The 23665-nt window shown below is 39.6% G+C and overlaps 1 protein-coding gene across 1 annotated transcript in view; it reads right to left on the reverse strand.

The window, feature by feature from the left end:
• Nucleotides 1-23665, reverse strand: part of Pdzrn4 (PDZ domain containing ring finger 4) — a 342539-nt gene that overhangs the window by 20751 nt on the left and 298123 nt on the right. Inside the window, 1 exon segment of the mRNA XM_059247386.1 lies at nt 1493-1591. Coding sequence (XP_059103369.1) covers nt 1493-1591 — 99 coding nt within the window.

Below are 23665 nucleotides of genomic sequence, written 5' to 3' on the forward strand. Positions count from 1 at the left end.
CTAAGAATGTTCCAATATTTTAACAGGCCAAACTTGAGTAATGGTTTTCAGTTCATTGAGGGTAATTTTATTGATTCAGTCCCTGTGATAGTTTCAATTTATTGATATAAGCTTGTTCTATCAAAGCTTCTTGTCTAAGTATTTCAAGGCATGAGGTTGGTCTGTTCAGTTCCACCATTACATGTTACTTCCTTACCAGGAGTCCCATCTAAAACCTGAGAATGGGATGATGAATAGTGTAAAAGGCCCTATGCTCATACTCAGGCGGTATAACAACAACTCTTTCCAACTGCACATGTTCGGTTCCTGGGGCTTCTTTATTACCTCTGAAAAGAAAGGCTTCAAATCTGACAGATGGATATACTAAACCGTAACTTAATCAGAATGAAAAAGTTTAGGTTACTCTTGAAGTGTGTCCCTTTTTAAAAGCCATCCATCACACAAAACTTTGTCTTTAAAACTGTAATCAAACCACCCATAAAACTGCCTGTTTCTGTACGTATTACAGAAAAGGTTTCAGTATGTGTTTCTTTACTCCTCAGTGAGAGGGATTATCGGAGCCATTCATGTTAAAGAAGTAGCCAAATGTAGTTCACTCTGGAGAATTTCCCATGTGGGAGGGAGGCAGCGAAATCTTTGGTAAAGGGATAAAGAAAAATACCATTCTGCATTTTGAGAGCTGTGCTGCTCTCCAAGTGTGTTAGTTGCAGGTTTCTTGCATGTTCTAAGCCACTCTGTAGAAAAGTGTTGGCAGAGTTTGTTAGGTACCATTTTATCATTGTATCCACCAAAGCTCAGGCTGCCCGGAACATGCACATCTTTGTGTGTGGCTACATGCATAGTGTTAAACCATAAGTATTGTTAATTAAGAAAAATACATACCATTTTACTTTGTCCAAAATGATCTACATTTCCTGAAATCTATTGCAATAAATTCTGCTTGGTAGTCTTTCAAGCTAACGCTAAAATAGTGACTCAAATGTAGTTCTTTGCCTCTTGAAAATGAACGTGTGGTTGAATAAAAGAAGTGGACAGATGTACTTCTGGAGTATTTAAATGTATCCACCCCACCCACAGAGTAAAAGAGGTGATTATTATGACTGTTAGTTTAAAATAATTAGCCAATACTGTTGTTAGCAGAGTAGAAAAGATGCAGTGGAATGGAAGGACAAATGTTTGGGGACCAGAGCTCTGCTCAGCCTGCTGCTCTCTTATGGGGTCTTACGGGAATTTATTCAAATTTAGACAATGTTACCACTTTCACACTTTTCCTTCCTGGGATTCTGCAGGGAAAGCCTCCACACTAAACAAGCTGGTGATAATTGCATTACTTGGGCAGCATAATTTGCTTCCCTAATTGAAAGTGGCAAGAATTGGAAGGCGGCCAGTTCTTCACATTCAGGCCTTGCAAAGAGGCTTTTCTCCTCCTGGGCCCTTTCAAGTCATCTCCCCCCTCTCCCTCCCTTCAGGTCCTCCCCACAGCATCTCTCACCTCGCTGACATAGATGCCTGTGTCTTCCTCATCATCGGTTCGGTAGCAGACTGTCAGACCCAGCTTCTCTTGACTGCTAACACGACACAGCTCGACCTCCTGAGAGAATGGCATGCATATTGAGACATTAATCTCAGAGTGGAAACTCAAAAGATGCAGTTCTGGCCACTGTGAGAAGTTTTAAAAACATTATTTCTTAACATCTGAAATTAACTTTTGTAACCAAAATCTCATTGAAATTTTTACCAAGTATTTCTGTATAATCAAATCAGCATTTCAAATTTTCCTTTTGTAGTTGGAAATATGCAGAATCACATGAATTCATACATAAAAATGCATAGATTATTAAGTTGGAATAATAAAGTATTTGAGAATATCAAAGAAGGTAGAAAAGCTCCACAAACATTATTACTGTATTTTCCTCTGTAATGTAATAAAATGATGTAAATTTGAACAACAACAAAAAGGAGTATACTGAATCTTTCTGTCATTTCTTCTTCTGAATTTTGTAGTGTGATAAGAAGCAAGGATTTGTGTAGGTCAGGTTAAAGTTTTCTATTATTTTACAGAAACCCTCACCCTTGGAAAGGAAGGGGTTCATCATCTGAAGGGAGAGACATCAACCACCATATAGGGCAGAGAGGAAGATTGAGAATGCAGCAATGAATGAACAAGAAAATACATTCACTCACAGGCACTGCTAAGGGGCTGGGAATGCCAGCCTCAGGTAACGTGTACTGAACCTGGTTCCTGATTTATGTTCAGAAAAATAATAATAAATTTCAGTTTCATCTAATGAAATGGGCTTGTGCCACTTCCTGACACAAACTGGGATAAATCGCACAATTCCGAGTGTTAAAAGACAAATTACAGCTACAATCTGGGGAAACTTGTTCCTATTGTGGAGGGCATAAGACCTATTTCTAAATAGTCAGAGGAGAGAAAAGGCTGAACTCTGTAATTTGGAAAAGAAGCCTAGAGCAAGGCTCTGGAATTCAGCCCTGTGGGGCTGTGTGCCTCTCAGTCCTGTGAATGACCCCTCTTTATTGTCTGAAAAAGCAGGAGTTTCATCGTGGACTGAGCGACTACCAGGAAAGATGTCATTATTCCTTTCCTGTCTGTGTACTGTTTTATAAAACCAACCCAAATTAAGAAGACTTTCCTTTCTGATGGGAAGTATGTGCATATATGTGTGTATAAAATGATTATTAAGTCTAATAATATAGTGCTATGACCCTATACGTCTGTTTTTCCCAAATTGAATGTTGAAATCCTAACTCTGGACCCTTGGCAGGTACTTAGGTCATGAGTGGTAAGGCCCGAAATGCAATTAGTGTTCCAGTGAAAGGGACCGAGTGTATAGTTGCCCTGAAGCATGCAGGCCTCAGGGAGAAGGTACCCTTGGTGAGGAGGGGGGCCCTGTGAGACACCAAACTGCTTCTGCTTGGATCCTGAACATTGCAGCTTCAGCACTGAGAAAGGTGTCTGAACTTTGAGTTACCTGATTTTCAGGTAGACGGAATGGGAAGAGAGCAGGCCCCAGCTTAGCTCTCCGAGAACTGAAACAGTAGCGCTAAATACAGAAAAGTTCACTTGGCTGCAAACAAGAGGGTGCTCTCTATAGCATTCTGTAACACTTGGAGAAGTCCCCTCCTCTCAGTTTGGTCTATCAGTGATGCCCTTGTCACTGAGCAATAACTGTTTGTGTAAACGATGTGCTGTAAACCATGGGTAAATCCTTAATGAGGACACTTACAATCGTAAATTCCAATGACCAATAATTTCATAGCCAACAGCAAATAGAACAAAACTTAGCCCTCTACCCTGAGACAAGTGCTGAAAATCAGAGCAAATTGAAACTTCAGGGGGTAAGTGTAAGTGACTACCGCTACTTCTGAAGCAAGCTGAATGAGAACACCACACTGGATGGGGAAAAGCCCACAAGGCCTCAACCACACCAGGAACAATGGGTAACTAGGAGCTGGAGAGACGGTCCTTCCCAGGAAAGAGCACACCGGTCGGTTGGTTAGTGCCAAATGGTCAGCCTTGGAAACATATATACAGCTGGGAATGGTGGTGCACACCTTTAATCCCAGCATTTAGGAAGCAGAGGCAGGTAGATCTCTGTGAGTTCCAGGCCAGTTTAGTCTACAGAGTGAGCTCCAGGATGGCCAGAGCTATACGGTGAAACACTGTCTCAAGAAAAAGAAAAAACCAAAAAGGAAAACAAATAACATTATATGGAAGATTAAATACAATGGGTTATATTTTGGGATATAGTTGTACCTACAAATACATATATGCATACAATAACAATTAATGAAAAAGCCATGAAGATAAAGGAGAAGTATGTGGAGCGTTTGAAGGGAAGAAAGAGAAGGGAGACACATTGTAATTAAATTACACTCTCAAAAATAAACAACAGACCAACCAAGCTGCCTGGGGAGCAGAGAAAGGTGGGAAATCCATTAGTCTTAGTGAAGAACAGAAAACATGTCTCCATTTGTCACCGGAAGGGGAAATACATACACCAAGCAAGGGTCTCCTCCAAACTGACAGCGGTTCATAGCTCCACAGGCTGAGAGTCCCTAACTAAACCTGTCTTTCTAGGCAGGAGTCACAGCCACAGAGCTGCCTCTTCCAGCAACAGTGTAGTGAGCAAAGAAGCCTGCTGTTCCCAAGAGGCTTCCCGGGAAACCTGGGCACACTGCAGAAAGCTGCCTTTGGAGCCCTTAGATCAAGGCTGTCAGAGGTCCTGGATAAGGAGTTCCACTGTCTGCTCAGAGGGAAGGAAAGATGTCTCATGCTAGGGAAGGCATTTGCATGTGGGTGCACTTCTCAGTGTTTGCTCGAAATTCTCAGTTATCTGTACACTTTATGGTCTGTCCACAAGCGGCACGTCGGACTGCTGTGCAATAGGATTGAACGAATCTATTAACAGCAGGATCACGAGCTACCCACATGGTGTCTATACCCTAAAACGTCAAATTAGCTACCCAAGAATTCAGGAAAAACATGAAGACCTTGAGGTAAAAATATGTCAATATTTTCAAACTATTAAACCTATGTGAGCTGGGCAGTGGTGGCTCATGCCTTTAATGCCAGCACTTGGGAGGCAGAGGCAAATCTTTGAGAGTTCAAGGACAGCCTGGTCTACACAGCTAGTTCCAGGATAGCCAGGACTACACAGAGAAACCCTGTCTCGAAAAAATAAAAAAACAAAGCAAAACAAACAAACTATATGAGGCGGGCATTAACATTGTCTGTCTAGTCTAGTTTTTAGTACACTACTTTCGGAGACGGCCCACACCCTCCCATGTCTAGCTGCCTGCGCCTGACTTTCTGCACAGGTGTTTTAGGCTTCCTATTTAATTACCCCACCAGCAAAACCTGGCATTTGGTGTAAGCTTCTGTTCTTACACGTGTACTCGAGAAATAAAACTGATAAATAAATCCTCTTTATAATTCAAGGAAAATACGGTGTAATGGTACAATTTTATGAAAATTATCTCTTGACCTCCAAAAAATTGAACTTTGGCAGAGCTTACAGCCAAATCCATAATACACCATGAGATCATTTAAGACTATGTGCTTGGGGGAAGGGATGGAGGGAGAGAGGACTGGAAGAGATGATTAGAACTGGAGGACACTTAGGGGGTGATGAAGAAACCTAGTACAGTATGAAAGTGACTCTAGTGAAATCTCCTAGTAATGGAAGATACAGAGCTCAAACTGGCCATCTTCTATAACTAGGCAAGGCACCCAGCAGTAAGACTGGGACATCAACCCAGCCATAAAACCTTCAACCTACAGTATGTCCTGCATGCAAAATGTGCTGGGATAAAGCTGGCCAACCAATAACTGGTCTAGCTTGAGCCCCACACCACGAGAGGGAGTGTACACCTAACACCACATGGATGGCTAGGAACCAGAGGCTGGGCAGCCCCAGATACTCAGGATGGTAGAACCAAGTATGACCGGCAAAAAGAAAAGTCAATTAAATGATTCCTAATCGTATTCATAGATCAGTGCCTAGCTCAATTGTCATCAGAAAGGCATCCTCCAGAAACTGATGGGAGCAGATGCAGAGATCCATAGCCAAACACTAAGTGAAGCCAGGCAAACCCTGCAGAAGAGGCAGAGGAAGGATTCTAGGAACCAGAGGGATCAAGGACACAATGAGAACATGACCCACAGAATCAATTAAGCAGAATGATAGAGGCTCACAGAGTCTGAAACGACAATCATGGAACCTGTATGGATCTGAGCTAGGTCCTCTGCATATACATTATGGCTGTGTAGTGTTCTTATGGGACTCCTAAGTGGAAATGTGGGGTATCTTTGATGCTTTTGCCTGTGCTTGGGACCTTTTTCCTTCTACTGGGTCACCTTGTCCAGTCTTGATATGAGGGTTTGTTCCTGGCCTTATTGTAATTGTAATTTTTTATGACATGTTCAGTTGATATCCCTGGCAGGCTTTTTTTTTTTTTTTTTTTTTTTTTTTTTTAAAAAAAAAGGGAAACAGAGGAAAAACTGCAGTCAGGATGTAAAGTATGTGAAGAACAAAAATGAAAAAAACCTTACAAAAAAAGAATATGTACTTAACTTGGCTGTCCTACTGTGTACTCAGCCTCTTTAAAGCTAATCTTCCTTTGAGAGAACCATGGAGCAGCCAACTTTACTATGCCTTGGATTGCCTGTACAATCAGCTTTTCCAGACTAAGATAATGCATGACTTTAATCTTAAATTAGATATTTTTCCATGCCCCTGACCAAGACTAATGTATGTGTGTATGTCTGTGTATTGTAATAATTTGCTGGAAGCAACCTCAAAACAAATATCTACCATAAATGCTTCCAAAAACATGGATATAGCTTGATAACATCTGTATTTAGTGTTGCTTACTATTCGGAGTCAGGGGAGTTACCTCTTCCTTTGTAAAACCGTTAAAGATTTCTGTAAGAAGTCCCTCATTCCCTTCCCATGCCATGTTTTCTGTGCTGTTCAATAAGTACAGAGAAGAGCCCACTGTTAGAGACAGAAGTAGGGACAGCAGGATATCAGACAAACATACATAACAGACAAATCACAGATAGACCAATAACCATGATCTACAGACAGATGGAAGACACGGGGAGAGATGAAAAATTCAGACTTGGGCTCACTCTTGGTCAAATTAATCCAAGATAAAATGCTATGTTTTCATTTCTTAATTCGTCATCAGGTTTTGGTGTCTCTGGGGTTATCTTTAATGCATTCACTGACAAACTGTGGGGATAGAAGGCTGGCTCAGTGGTTAAGAACACTGCCCTCTATTCCAGAGCACTCCTGTTTCCCAGTATCCACTTGGTGGCTTACAACTGTCTGTACTTGAAGATCCAGGAGATTTTGTCACTTTTTTCTGAACTCTATCAGCGGCCATATCTGCAGGCAAACACTCATTCATATAAAACAATAAAATGATTTTTTAGAAGATCATGTAAAATGGGATCCAGCAGGGGTTAGCTGGTATCAATGCAGGAAAAAAGCATATAGCTTTCTGTGAGTGTGCACACTTGTTTATGTGTGTGAAAGGGTGCTTGGAAGCCAAGGATGAATGTCACTCTGCTTCTCAATTAGGTTTTACCATTTTTCTTTATATTTATTTATTTAATGTGTGCATGTGTATAGGTCAGAGTACAACTTGTAAAAGCCAGTTCTCTCTCCTTCTACCTTGTAGTTTCAGGGGGTGGACTTAGGTAGCAAGGCTTGCAGCCAACTACCTTTACCAGCTGAGCCATCTTTCTGGCCCCACCTTTTTTGAGACAGGACATTTTTCTGAGCTGGGAGTTCAATGGTTGACTAGATTGACTAAGGTGCAAGCCCCTGGAATGCTTTTGTCTTGGTCTTCTCAGCACTGGGATTGCAGGCAGGGCTATTTATTTACATGAGGGCTGGAGCTCCAAAATCAAGTCTTTGAGCTTGCCTGGTAAGCCCTTCCCCTACTGAGCTGGCTCCTCAGCCACACATTGCTTTTATTCAAGGACTGAACTTTCAGGGATAAAACTTCAGGCACCAAGGAAGACCCAAGTATAATGGATCTCAGAACTTTCAAGCCAGGGAACCCAGCACCACTGTAGACCTGCACCCCTTCCTGTGGTGGCAGCACAGTTCACAGTGGTCCAGGAAAACACACATTTCCTAGTGAAGGTTCTTGGAGTTCTATGACAAAGGCAGTTAGAAGCTGCTACCAGCAGCATGTTTCTATGAGGCCAGGGTAGCTGTGTAGACAGTGTGAGATGATTCTCCTGCAGAAGCTTTATTCAGCACTCCTATGCAGGGCCCAAGCTGGCTTCTGAAGAAGTGATCCCAGTAATGTGCCAAGCTGCCCTGTATCTTCATACCTATCCCTGTCACCACCAGAAATGCATCATGCTGCCCTGCATCTTCATACCATCTCTCTGTCACCAGGAATCTACTTGAAAAACATAAAAGTAAAAGCTACTGGATCCTCCAAGGGAGAATGCATGGATGTCTGCAAACTTCAGGCCTCCTGCACTGATGTCGACAGCATTGTTAACTTTGAGGGCATCATTGTGTCAGAAATTGATGCTCCATGTACCTGGCACAGCCATAATCACTACGCCATGCACACGCTTCAAAATGCCATGCTCTGGGAATGGATAAAATTCTTTTTTTTTTTTTAAAAAAAATCAAACCATGGCATCCATTCCTGTGGAATTTGATTGTGTGTGGATGGAGGGTAGAAAAGATGTCAGAACAGCTTGCTGTAAACCATCCTAGCCTCAGGACAAGAATGAGCTTTTTTAACAATGAGATACCCTCTCACCTAGCTAGAGTCACTGTTTTCATCACAAACAGAAGCTGAGGCCGCAGGTGAAAGGAAGATAGCACAGGGTTGGGAATGCGAACTAGTACAGGCATTGGAAATCAGCATGAAGGGTTCTCAACTCCCCCACGTTAGTATTATCCAGCTATCCTGCCATGCAGTAAATATCCAAAGGAAGAGGAATCAGTGTGCCACAGAGGCACCTGCATCCCATGCTTATTGCAGCACTAATCATAATCACCAAAGTACGGAAACAATCGTGATCCAGAAACAAACGGATGGATAAAGATGATGCTGTTTATAAACACCACGGAATATAGCTCAGCTGTGAAAACATTCTGTCATTTGCAGCAACATGGATGGAGGCTATTATGGCAGGTGAAATGGCCCTCACTAAAACAAATACTGAGTGTTCTTATTTATATAGGAATAAAAAATGGATCCCATAGAAGTAAGAAGTAGACGAATGTTTCCCACTCCTTGTAAAGGGTACAAGGAGAGGGAAAGAGTGACTAGTTCACAGAAGGGCACAGCAGTGTGCTGGGGGGAATAATTCCCACGGCGTGGTTGAATATTTGTGGTTGTCAGTAACTGGTGGAATATTCCAAGGTAGCTAGTAAAAAGGAGTTTGAATGTTTGCAAGGTAACGAAATAACAAATATCTTAGGCAGTAGATTTGTAATTAAATTGACCCAATCATCACATATTATATATGCATTTTAAATATCATATTTGACTCCAGAAATATGTGCAATTGTTATGTTAAAATAAGAATAATTTCTTTTTAAAAGCATCAGAATTTTTACAGAAATCAATTTTATTAGAACACTGTGAAAAAATGTTATCTTTTATGATTCAGTCTAGGAAAGAACCAAGAACTTATGAAGAAAACAATGATCAAACTTTTGTTCTGTAGGTAGGACTCTGTAAGCACAGTGGCCTCCCAGCATGGGTGAAAAATCAAGAGCCACCATTACACAAGCCAGAAGAATATCCAGGACCAGACAGGACAGTCATCTCAAAGGAGATGGTGAAGAGAGAGAGAGAGGTCTTTCACATTACTGTCTTCACTTACTTTTATAATATTGGCACTAACTAAGGAAATGCCTTGAAAACTATTAAAGAAAAAAATCAGATGAAACTGAGGAAAGTTTAACCCCTGCAGAGAAGGGAAGCCCAGACTTTACCATTCCAGTCCCACTATCTTCCAGGCAATGGAAGCCCACATCACATTTACAGGAATATAAATAAAAAAAAAAACCATTGGAATGCCCAAGTCCCAGTGATGACATTGCATTCAGAACAAATTATGCAACAACAGCTAAATCTCATTTCTCAGCACACTGGTGTAGGAGGTAAGGTGGACAGCAAGGTCTTCTTGCCAATGTCTCACTTCTGGTCCATTATCAGCAATTTCTTTTCCCTTGGGATTATCACTCAATTTATTATTGACTACAGACTTAATGAATTCCTTGAGAAATAGACCTAGGTTGTCTGCTCCTCACTGTAGGCTGTGAATCCTTTTAAGTCAAAAATACTCATTTTGATTAGGGTTTTAAACTAAAGAAGAATGTATTAATCCCCCCTGTGTGAAAACTGAGGTGCAGGCAAGTTCACAATGCTCTTAATCAGAAGGTTACATCATGAATTCTAGAGCAGGCATACAAGTAGAAATGGAAAACTAAGACATGAGAGTGATGTCCCATGAACTTGTTTCTACTTCTGCTCTACTAGACTGGGTGACTGCATGCAACTTGGGGTCCACTTGGGTGATCCCCATCTCTTGGCTATTATGATGAGCACTGTTGTAAACATGGGAGGCAAGTACCTCTGCAACATACTGATTTCACTTCCTTTTGGACATTTAGCCATTGGTGGAGTAGCTAGGTCATAAGGTAATCTTTGACAAACCTTGAGCTGTCTACAGTGAGCACAAAGGTGTACAAGAAAACGAGGGAAAATCTGCATGCCACAGATGATGCTTGCTGGGTCTTTTGAGGAAACAGACACTACTCAGAGGTAATCATTGAAGAACCAAGGAATCCAAGGGTTTCAGAGTTGGGCCTTGGGCGTTGAGTGGAGATTGAAGTGATTGTTGGTTGGCAATGCCATTAGAAAGCTAATCATCACAATCATTTGTGATGATTAATTCTTGGGAGTTTTCCACCAGAACAACTTAAAATGCCAACACAATGTACAAGAAATACTATTTGCAAATGTGATTGTAAGTTGTTTTATTAGCACATATTAATTGTATGCAACAAAAGGCTTTATAACATGTATATTTATAAAGTATGTATATAAGACTTACATGCATGTATATATGGTAATCATGCTCTCTATATACTCTGATATACATGTAAGGTACTTAGCGTATTTACACCTCCATTGCTCGTACTGGTCTGCTAACACTCTTCACCCCCTTTTTGCTCTTGAGTCTCTTTGTTGCTGTTCAGCTCCACACATGAGAGATAATATATGGTATTCATTCTCACGAGTCGGATGTTTTTCAATAGGATGTTGTCTAGCTCCATCCTTTTTCCTGAAGACATGTTCTCATTCTTCTTAGTGGAGTGTGCACACCAATGGCTTTTATTCATCGGGATGGGCACTTAGGCTCATTTCTTGGCTACAGTGGAGAATGCTACAGCAGATGACTCGTCAGTATGCTGACTTAGAGTACATACCTGGCAGAAGAGTAACTAGACCACATGCAGTTCTATTTTTAGGTTTTAGAAGAATTGCCATATGTATTTCCATAGTGACTATAATATTTACATTCCTACTAATAGTGTATAAAGTTTCTGCTTTCCCTGTATCCTTTCCAGGATTTAAAAAACTTTTCTTGATGACAGTATTCCGACTGTAAGATGGAGTCTTAGTATAGTTTTGCATTTCCCTATGACTGAAGATGGTGAACATTTTTTTTTTTTGGTATTTGTTACACACTTGTGAATTATCTGTTTGGTTCATTTGTTCATTAATTGATTGGATTATTCTCCTACTGTTTGTTTTTAAAGTAATCTTTTGATTATCATACATACATTATGTATGGTACTGGGCCTCAAATGGACATTTTCATATTAGTATAAAATACAAGTTGACCATCTCTTAGTCTCAACAGCCAGCACATGTACTTTAATTTTAAAATAAGAATTTTAAGCACTCCATTGTCTGAGGGGCTCAAATGCTCTCACATTTACCCCTTTAGCTCCTTCATTCTCACATTCAATATTGAGTCTATGACCTTTCTACTTTTCTCTGTGAATAATTCTCTCATGCTTTCATCTCTGTCCTTACATTGCTTTGAATCCCCATGTAGACAAAATGATCTTTTGTAAAAATTCATACTTCCTTTGTTCCCTGCATTGCATCATGTAGAACAAGGTCAATTGTTGTTAAGTCTATCCATTTGCTTCTTTGGATTCCTATCTGGGAGGCTGTGTGGTCCTGGATGAGAACACACACTTTAGTGACCGTGGAGGCTTTGTGGAAATCCATTGGACAAATCTCAATCAAGGCTGCACCTTCTGTGCCAAGTTGCTCTTCCACTTCCTTTTTCAGTTCCCATTTTCAAATTTGTCCTTTGAGACTTTTGTACAATGGGTTTTGGTTATATATACCCCCTCTTGCAACTCCTTCCATGCTGCCGTGTGTGTGTGTGTGTGTGTGTGTGTGTGTGTGTGTGTGTGTGTGTATACAGTCTTCACTCTTGAATGTGTGGTCTCCCACTGGAGTATGGGCCCAGTTGCTAAACTCTTAAAGAAAACCAATTCTCCTTCAAGGAGCTGTGATTTGACATTAGATCTGCCGTCTACCTCCCTGCTCTGAGGTAGATGAGTGATTAAGACAATTGCTTTTCTACTTTCTTTTTTTTTTTTTTTTTTGGTTTTTTGTGCCTTTCCTGGAACTCACTTGGTAGCCCAGGCTGGCCTCGAACTCACAGAGATCCGCCTGCCTCTGCCTCCCGAGTGCTGGGATTAAAGGCATGTGCCACCATCGCCCGGCTTCTACTTTCTTAAAAGCTGTTGGGATTTTTTTCTCTTTGTCTCCAAGTTCCAATAGTGACTTCTCTCCATTTATTGATAGCTCATCTCAGACTATCATTATGTTATGATGAGGCACACCCCAACTTCCCACTCTGCACACCGTCCTTTCATACCCCTCTCCTGCAGCTCTGTTGTGGTACCTTTTCTTTCCTCATGATTACCAGTCAGCCTTTTCTATGCTTCATGAAAAACAAGGAAGCCACAAGATGCAAACTACCGCTTCATCTCTTCAGTCAGTGTGTTTGTGGACATGAATCATATCTACCCTCATTGCTGCTTTTCTGTTGATGAAAGAGCCCAACCCTATCAGAGACAAATGCTTCCACTTCTGTCCTATAAACCAGGTCTAAAATTATTTTCTTGAGATTTACATTATGTAACTAGTTCTATATCCTTGTTGTTACTCCCTTTTTTCCTTCTGAAATATTTCCTTTGACATATGCATTCATGAGGGCACATGTGTACAAATGCGCATGTGCACACGTAGGCAGGCACACAGGCATGCATGCATGCATGCATGCACACAATTTTACTCTTACTGGGTAGGGCAGAAGAGAACTCCCAAAGAACTGATGGTTGCCTTGAGATTGGGGACTAGAAGAGCCCATCAAAATGTCTTGGAGTCAAGAAGACTGAATTTTCAAAGAGTAGAAATATTGACCATGCAAAGGCATAGAAACAAGGAACAATATGCCATGTCAGAGAAACTTTCAGTAGTTAATGTGCTGCAAATGGAGCATTTAAAATTGAGCTGGATGAGGGGTAATGGTGAAAATAAAACTGAAAACATAAGCAATGGCCAGATTGTGTTTATTATACAAGACAGCCAACTGCAGTATGTGAGGTAATCTGAATCCTTTTCTTTGTTAGTTAATTAATATTCTACCACTGTGACAAATGCCTGAGCTAACCACTTTTTAAAACTGAAGGTTTATTTGGGCTCAGGATTTTAGAACTTTAAGTCCATAATTCTTTGGCTACATAGGACATTCTGGTTGGAGGGCTGGCAAAGCCTATTTACTTCATGGCAGTCTGAAAGAACTGGGGTCCCAAGAACTCCTTCAAAGATATGCCTCCAGCCACATAACTTCCCTCTGCGAGGCCTGACTTTGTAAACAATATCTTTATTAATGTCCATGGGTCCTTTGTCCTCCCCTGCATGCTTTCCAAATACTTTATCCCCTCCTTGGCTTTAGAAAGTTTGTACAAATCAAACATTATGCTAAAATGTTTTGCAAATAACGCCTCCTTTAATCTGAAACCTAGCAGAGCAATAGTGTACATAGCAGTTGTTTGTGGCCTGTCCAATATTCATTCACCGTCTCTCTGGAAATGAAATGCTTTTTTTTTTTTCAGAATTACAGTTCCTTTCACAGTCTGTGTGTATGTTTAGGGCCAATATTTAGCTTGAGAAATGGACACACAATCCAGACATTAGTCCATTGTATTTCCTTAGCACTAGCGACCCTTTCAAGAGCAGTACTGGGTCTCATTCAAGCTCATCAAAAACAGGACCGTGAGTGACTTTCACTAATACAGAATAAAACATTTGTCTTTTCTTTTGCACTTGAACTTGTAAGAGTGTAGATCAGGAGCAGCTCAAGCTTAATCTTGCCATAATATGTAGCATCTAGGGAGAGATTCTGAAAAAGAGCAGATAAAAGTCAAAAGACAAGGGAAGACCAAAAGTGCAGGGACATCGCTGTACTCCCTACTTGGGATGATACCAGTACACCTTTGTGATTCCCAGGTAGGAAAGAGAAAGGCTCCTTTTTCTTAAGTACTTGTTTTGGTCTTCTCTTTCTTGGATTATTTATTTATTTATTTATTTATTTATTTATTTATTTATTTATTTGTTTGTTTCTTGTTTATTTTGAGACAGAGTTTTTCTGTGTAGCTTTGGAGCCTGTCCTGGAACTCACTCTGTAGACCAGGCTGGCCTCGAACTCTCAGAGATCCACCTGGCTCTGCCTCTTGAGTGCTGGGATTAAAGGCATACACTATTGCTTGGCTCTTGGATTATTCTTTATTGATTCTGAGACCTACTGTAAACTTTGTTTTATAGACAAGAGAACAGAAAACCAGCATGGATATTAATCTGTGGTCTCTCATGGGCAGTAACTAATCAGAAGCAGAAATGGAACACACATCTTCTCTTTGTTTCTTTGAACTCTAAGGCTTAATTCTTTTTAATCAATACATTTCTAGCTTAATGGTCACTGAGAAGATCTTTGTATAGATGGAGAGTTCAAGACAAGAAATTGGTGAAATTCAGTGAGGCATTTGGTGAAGTCGGATGAGATGAGCCAGGAGAGGGAAGGTCGAAGCGGGAGCTACTGTGTGCTAGGGGAGCAGTCTAGCATGGCAGCATCAAAAAGTGCTTGGGGAAGGACTCATAATCAAAATTCTCATCAAAGGAGGGAGAAGGTGCTCAAAACACAAATGCATGGATTTTCATCCTACTTAAATTCCAAATCATAAATTTGGACTATTAAGAGGAATCAAGGACTTGTCCTTCTCATATTTAACTCAGGCAGACTCAAACAATAGCAAAGTTAAAATAGGAGGAATTTTTGAGTTTTTAGAAAATTAATATACTTACATATTTTTGGAACTATTTGAAGCTAGCTTAGAGGGAAATAGTTTATATTTCCCTCTTTTGTGAGCAGAAGCAACTTTCTCACATCGAGCTGGTAATTCACTGGCAGAGCTCACAGTATAACATTTTGGCTTCCTAGATGTCATCCAACTGAACAGCTCTGTATTAACTGCTTTTTGCTCACTCACTTATTATTCTTTAATTACCACATAGGAACTTGGACTGAGGGTTCCACAAAGGGTGCATTAAGTGTAGCAGAATGCTTCAAGGGATCAAACGATAGTGAAGGACACCTGTCACACAGGTGAATGATGCAGACAGAGGACCACCATTGAGAACTTAGTGTTTGCTGCAATGCCAACCTGGTCAGGGTGATGACCAGAGAAAAGAATCGAACTGAAAACACCGTTGTGTTCTCTCAGCCTTCAGCGTCTGTAGCAAATGTTAGAAGAAGAAAGAGCTGACTAAACTTTTGTATCCAAGCCCTGCCTGTCAAGAGAGGCTCAATCTCTGTTGTCACTTCAACTGGGCACTGCTATTCAGAGGCCTGGCTGTCTTTACTGTGCCTCCTTCTCCACAACTGTAAGCTGTGTTCTTTGAATTACCGAAAATGTGTTTTTCCCAAAGAAAGTGTTAGCAGCAACACTTCTTTGATATTGGTTGTGTGCTTTCTGTGAAGTCACTTGTTGGAAAGCACAGGGCACAGTTGTCTCTGATTTGATTGTGGTTCTTGGTTACATTTGTGCTGGCCATGTTTTCAGTAAGGAGATGAGCTAAAGCAATGAGACCTACAGTTGGGAATGCTGCTGTAAAGTAATAAAAAATCCTAACAAAACATGGAAGAGCTGTAGGCATTCACTTGAGAAAGGCAACACACTCTGTCAAAGAGACAGGCAGACAGACAATCTGTAGCTCTTCCATGGTCAGCGTGAGCACTGTGCAGAAGTCAGAGGGAAACCTGAGCCTTCACAGAATGGCCACGGAGCTAGAGAACTGGTGAATTATGAGATTGTGGAAGCAGGATAAAATGGTTAGTGTTATGACAGCTTTCCCCAATGGAAAACAATGCCACTGGCTGGCAGTCTTTTGACAGGAAATCATGCTAAGCACATGCGACAGAAGTTGGAAAAAAAAAATAGAAAGTAGGGCAGGTAGAAAAGAATAAAGGAGGAGAAGTTGAGAGTTCAAGTGCTGCACTTTAAAATAAACCCAGGGAGTAGATTTTGTTGTAGCTGGATCTGAAAGTCTGACCCAGATAGCATGGACGTGGTGGCTTATTATTTAACTTGGGCTAAAAGGTAAGGAAAGGAAAACAAACAAACAAACAAAGAGGAGTATGTTAATTAACAAAACCTATTTCTTGAATTTTGAATGGAAATGTTGATCTAAATTTATCAGTCCACATAGCATGCTTCATGTTGGAGCTACATACTGATAAGCAATGGGAATCATGGCTAACATTCTACAAACTCAGGTTTTTCCCTTGGGGGTTCAGATTAATTATAAATGTCACAGCAACACTAAAAGGATTTTTATTTTGTAAACATTATATAGAATATACCTCTGTTCTAGAATTCATGCTATTATATTTTTCATATCCTATTTCTACATTAATTTCTTTGGCACTGGTAATATGATCAGGTAATAATTTAAAACTTCTCCAGGATTTTCAGTGAAAATCTAAAAATAATATTTTATTATAAAATATAGTGGTCAATAGGAAATTAATCCATACGACTTATTATTAAAAGAACCTTGCTATTTATTTTGTACTAGCACCACAGTGCATAATAACAACAATTTTCCAATAAATATACACTGATTAATCATAGGGAGATGGGCTGATCCCTATTTGTGTAGTATTTTGTATTTATTGCTTCTACATTTTCTCACTGACTAGCATCCCAGCAAGATCTTCATTTGACAAAACATTCTAGATGTTCTCTATTTGTTCTTTCCCTCTGGAGCTGGCAATTGTACTTAATTTTTAAGGCTGCTCTAGTATGTATACAAAGTGTATCATGACTTTATAATACTGCCAAACAATTCTAATAACATGCAGTAAAAACAATCAGTGAATCTTCAGATCTGATGAATGAGAAAACAGGGTCTACATTTATCTATTTCAGATATTGTACATTGAATTCCAGACTGGAAGATGCCCCAGGTCTGTGTTGACACAACAGAAATTTGTCAACGCTCCCCCGGAGCTTCTCTTTGTTTGAAAAGAATTCAGGAAGTTCTTCAGCATGAATTATTAAGGAAACATGAAAGGAAGATTAACAAGGAGGAAATAGGAAATAAATAAACCTGTTGACAGATGACTCCACTTCCTTCCACCGGTTTCCGGAGCTAGAAATAGACTTTTTAATGAAGTACTGGGCTCTTATTACACATTTCTTCTCAGCTGTTTTACACCATGGATGGCAGTTTTTCACACGGTCATCACAACAGGAAAAGACGTTAGACACTTAGGGCTGTCAAGATCCTACAAATGCCATAGTAACTGTTGACCAACTTTTTAGCTCTTTTTTTTTTAACTCAGTAAAATAAAGTTTTTGCTTGTTTCCTTCCTTCCTTCCTTCCTTCCTTCCCTCCCTCCCTCTCTCCCTTCTTTCTTTCTATCTCTATCTAATCTATGTATCTTTTTTTTCTTTTTTTGCAATAGGGCCTTAGTTTGTAGCTCAGGCTGGTATTGAACTCTTGATATTTCTGTCATCAGTTTCACGAGTGCTGTGATAACTGGCCTGAGTCACTGTGCCTAGTTCAAGATTCTTAATGTAGCTAAATGTATGTAAATACTTTCCACTTAACAAAGGAAATTAAACTCTAAAAATATATTCATTAAAGAATATAACCAAAGATCACAGAATGCCTATGTTAACACTTTTGTTTTAATCACAGGTTTTCCCTTACTCAAAAGCAAATAAAGACAGCAATACTCTCGAGACACTGGAGCTTTTATTCAAGCACAACTGTGTACATTTTAGGTACAATCTTCCAGAAGAGAGCAAGCTCACTGTGGGGAGGTTTGCACATCCCTAATATCCAATGGAGCTCTTACCAAGTGCATGTGCCTTATTTAAGAAAAATGCCATAAACAAAGACTTTCCAAGTTAGGTCATAGCTCTTTGCCTACACTCATATGCTCACAATTAATAGTTCCTGTAATGTTTAGCATCACCATTATCTTATCTATTTTGTAAAACCTGAAAACTAAGTGATGGTCTAGACTTTTGTGAACTAATAGATTTTCCTGTGGAAGTATTTATATCCATATATACATATACATATCAGTTTTAAATTCTAGTATGTAGTATCAACTGGAGTCTGTTATTAGCAATTTTAGGGAATTTTAGTAGTGTTTTTAAAATATTTGAATAGACAAATTAAATGAATTATCTGATTAATTTAAAGCTATTTTTCTCCTAACCATTTACTAAGATTCTTTTATAGTTATTTGCCCAACTGAACAATAAATTGCTTTTGCATTGGCCTTCTGAATAGTCAGCATGCTTCTCTGCTCTATGATGAGTTAATCTGATCACTTTGGTCATCGGAAAATTAATTTCAAGCATTGCATTATCTATTTTGCATTTTCTTTTATTAAGCATGGGCCACTGAAGTTAATTGAAAATTTATCAGCATTTCTCACTACCATACAATTATTATCTTTCTCTATATCTATCTATCCATTTAACTAAGATTTTTTTGGTCTTGTTTTGTTTTTTGGTAACTCTGGACACTGAACCCCGAACCTTGTAACATGCTCAGTTACCATCCTTCTGAGGTACATGTCCAGCCCTATGTAATTGATAACAGTAAAGTGTCCTGTCTTCTACGTCCTAAACAATGGTTCTAAGGAACATTTATTAAAGGGGAAATAATCCAGATAAAACATTAAATAATAAAACAGGACTCAGATTTATATAACCCATGAAGCTGTTTATAAATGCTTACAATTTTTTTTAGTTGTTTATGTTTGTGAATGTGTGTATGTGAGTGTGACTGCATGTTTGTGGTGTTGTCACTTGAGTTCTGGGCGGCGAAGGGGTTGGCTGATGTGGGTATGGTAACTGGAAGAGCAGCAACTGCTCTTAGTGTCTGAACCATTTCTCCAGCCCATTAAAAGTTTTTATGTTCCAAGGAAAATTCTTGTAAAGTCCATTTAAGAGTAGTTGGCAACTAATGTTGTTACTATAATAACTACTTTCTATTTAGTGCTTTCTTGTATTTCCAACAGTTTTGCTCTGGAGTAGATATTTATTTCAAATCATAAATATTTTAAAATATAAATAGCAATCATTTGGTATTAAAAAGGTAAATATTGGATATCTCAGACATCATGGGAGTCTGTAAATCTCTGTTCCTTCTCTTTTATCTAATCATTGTGTTTATTGGAAAACAATACTTAAAAAATAAGAGAAAATGTAATACAATCCAGTGGGGTGAAAAGAAGCCACACAAGAACCACACCCAGTGCAGAAGCTCAAAGCAGGCAATAGCATGCCTTCCACAGGGGAAAAAACAGGGAATGTGGGACACAAGATGCCTCCGAGGCTACTAAGGGGCAAGGCAGGCAATGTGCTCAGCTTGTGAGGATTTACAATCGCAAAATGTCACAGAGATAAGGAAACCAAAGGAGGTGACTTCATCTTTAATGAAGGAGAGGCGCGTTCTGACTCTTGCTTTCTTAGAGTGTAGCCCTGCTCTTCAGCTCTGGCATGCCGGCTCCTGGAGTTCTCTGTGTGGACAGCAGAGCTGGAGTTGCCATTGACAGCTGGGCCTTGCTTACGTCACAAGTTTCATCTTGCCAAGCTCATTCATGCTCTTAAGAATTTAGCAGCCAGCTTAGGTTGTCACGGTTATTTCTGTATTCTCCAGCTTAAGTGTCTTTAAGACAACTGACCTTTGCCAATGAAATGGTTCTTCTACTTTCCTTAGCTACTCCATCTGCCATTGCTGTAATTCAGGCCTATAATAGCTCTCCACAGACTCCTCTACACCTGCAGGTCTGTCTGATTACTCTCCTTAATCAACAGCTTAACACATCAGGCCATGCTGAGCTAAATGCTTCCTGTGGTGAATGAAGCCCAAGAGTGATACAGCAGAGCCTCTCTAATATCACCCAAACACTTCCCCATGGTTTCTTTCCCAATCTGGGATCTATTGGTGTAGCAGAACGGGACTGGGACACATTTTTCCAATCTACTATACCAGCTTTCTCCTCATAGCAAACAATGACATTTCATTTCCTATCTGAAATAAAACCACAGCCAGGTTGGACAATCAAATGAACTAGGAGCTTCCACAGGCTGGAAACAATGAAGGAAGCTGTGTCTGTGTTGCTGTGGACCCTTGGCTGGAGTAACTGTCCAGGGCACATGTGTTGAGTCCAATGCATGCAATGAAACTACACCTTCACCAGTCTTCATCATCAGAGCTCTTGAGCCTTGTGAGAAAACAGGCCTTGGCCTCTAGCTCACCTGTGAGCCGACATTGTTCTTATGAAGGACAGGGCAGATCTTCAGGCTTTGTGTTTGCCCAGTAGGATTTGTGATATCTGAGCCTGACTGGAAGTCTGATGCAGATGGCCTCTGTTGGGGTTCAGGTTGTATTTAAAGCTATGTATGCCAAGAATCCTGCTGATAAACTTGGGTATTACTGAGATTACAGACACACACACACTCAACCACTCAGAAGACAAAAATGTGAGAAGTTGGAGAATACTCAGGAAGCAGATTATACATCTCTTTCAATAGATACTTATTTTTAGAGCAGTTTTATATTGATATGACCTGATGATATAGATATTTCCATATAAATAATCCCTTTCCTATACCTATGTAGCCTTCTCCATTATCAATATCTGCTACCATAGCAGGAGATTTATAAGTGAACCTACAATCATATATCAACACCCAAACTCCATAGATGCCATCAGGATTCATCCTTTATGTTCTTTCTATGGGTTAAAAAAAGATATGACGATATTTACCCCATCATCGTAAGAGTGCAGATGAGATTATTTTCACTGCCCTAAAAATAAACCCTGCCAATTTGCCTCTCCATCCACATTATTGCAGTTTTGCCTTCTCACTTGGTGGGAATCATGTTCCACCTATCCTTTCCAAGTGCCGCCTCCATGTGCTTTCAAGACTTGTTCACTCATTGTTCTGATGCGGAATAATAATCTGTCCTGTGGATGAACCACAGTAGATCCAGTCACCTACTGAGGAGCATCTCAAACTTCCAAGTTTCACTCATTTTAAAGCAAATTTTAATCTTGACAGTTCCTTAGTGATTTAAAGGCACTTGGGCTACTTGACTGACAGTGCCCTCGGATATGAAAGAAAGGAAGTATAAAGTTCAGAGACACTCCGGGTGAAGAGTCTGATAGAAGATGATCGGGATGGATAAAGCCAAGAACCCCAAGACCTTAGACTTAGTTTATAGATTAGCAAGAAACACATTACCCCATCTAAGAAGAGTGTAAAGAAAATTACGTAGCATGACTTTTAGTCCAAGTACAAGAGATGAGCCTCATCTGAGAATGTACAATAACAAGGCTGATGTTCATGTTTGCAGCTCAATGTACTGTGAACCGAATCTAATCTGTTATAGCTGACAACTGAGCTTGACCCAGTCCATAGATGGTGATAGTCCTGTTAGTCCGGCAGAAAGAAACTTACTGTATATGACAAGAGAAACTTAGGATTTTCTGGAGTGCTTGGAGAACTGTTAGAATATACAAAATGGTGGATGGTGAGAGAGAACCAGGATAAAATAAATAAATAAATAAAACAAGCATCATGACAGCCAAGCCACTCAACCTAAAAAAACATATACTCAACCTAAAAAAAAAAATAAGAAGTCACAGTAAACATGAGTAGACCCTGCGCATGGAAGCAGCCACAGAAATGTAAGAATTTACAAAAATGAAGATTGCAGGGATTAAATATGCTTTTCAAAAGCAGGTAGACATATGGGAGGGTAGAATGATTCAGCGAAATTAGTGAACTGTAAGGCAGAAGACTTGACAAAAATGACCCAGAATGTACACAAGAATGTGGAATGGAAGCCAGTGATCACAAAAGCAAGAGAAGGCTAAGACTGTGACAGGGGCTGGGGACTCCCTTGCACACAGCACCTGATAAGTCAGAGAGAGAGAGAGACAGTCAAGTGATTTCTTTAATATGCTGTGGTGAAACAAGCCAACTTATAATCTGTCCCCAGCAAGGATGTCTTCCAGAACAAGGATAAGGATATTTTATAAACAAAACAGTACAAAAGAACTAACCAAGCAAAATAAGTGTTGGCAAGAGTAGACTATGACTACAGACAACTCTAAAGTTTGAGCTTAATGTTCCGAAGTTAAACTCAGGTAGACAGTAAGAGATTTGGGCAGAAACACAGAGAAAGGGAATCTGATTACACATGGGGTGGCATCTCAAGGTGCACAGTGGCTTGAAGAGTTGATAGGGCTACAGAAAAAAATCCAAGTATCTATAAAGTAGTATATCCAAGAAAGCAATGTAAACACTTGATTTTTATTACTCAAGAGAAGGAAAATAAACAATTATAAATAGCCTATTAAAATTTCTAATAAATCACTAAAAGAATAAAAATAACTAATTATTTCTCTCTGAGTAAAACAATATGAGAAAAATAATCCATTCACAAAAAGATGAGACGGGGAAATAAGAAACAGAAAAGAAAAAAGCATGGGAAGCCAGGATAAAATAAATCCAAATAAGTTAAATTCAAATATAAGTGGTTATGCTGATTAGATAGCACAGCAACAAACAGAAATGCAAACTCCTGCCAGAGAAGTGTGCCAGTTCCACTAAAGAACACAAACAAAACAAACCCGAGCAATGGGAACATGTAAGAAACATATCGAAACCACTCGGATGGAAACATTACAAAAGACAAAGCACAGAGTACGAAGATAAAGCTGGGATGTGATGACGTTATCCTACAAAACCGACTTTTGGTACAAGAAGTACCACAAGAAATAATATCTGTACAAAGTTACAATGAGCAGGAAGAAATGTAGATGCTCTGGACTTAGGCACATCTGGAATCATGATTCCAAACTGTAGAAACTAAAATGACAGAGGAAGAATCTCATGGGACTGCAGTGTGATGGTCACTAATGGATAAATTAAGCAGTGTCCTCAAGTACACAGGATTGAACAAGATGACTAATGAGACGGATCACAGTTGTTGAATATTATAACCAAAGCATGTCAAATGCATACCTTACCTTCAAACATGAATTGAACCCTTTTTTGGGGGAGGGAGGACAGGGTCCCTTTATGTTATTTAAGTTGGCATCAAACTCATGATCTTCCTGCCTCAACCTCCCTAATTCTGGGATTCTAGTTGTCTAACATATAAATCATGACTGGCTATGAATTATCCTTATGAGAATTTCTAGTTATAATAATGGCAAACTGACTGAGTCTGTGTGTGTATAGTTTGTATGTCATACTTTCCCATATTCTTTGTATTAGTTATTTTAATCTAATTTTCACAGCAATTTTAAGGGCTTGACACATGTGCATTCCCATTTTACATATGCAAAAACTGAGGTACAAGGGGTCAAATTATTTTGCATAGGAGTAATGCAGCTAATGAAGAGATGAGTAAGTACCTTATGGAGAAATGCATAAGATCTATGTACAAATAT

The sequence above is a fragment of the Peromyscus eremicus genome, chromosome 20 (genome assembly GCF_949786415.1).
Source record: "Peromyscus eremicus chromosome 20, PerEre_H2_v1, whole genome shotgun sequence".
Taxonomy (NCBI): Eukaryota; Metazoa; Chordata; class Mammalia; order Rodentia; family Cricetidae; genus Peromyscus; species Peromyscus eremicus.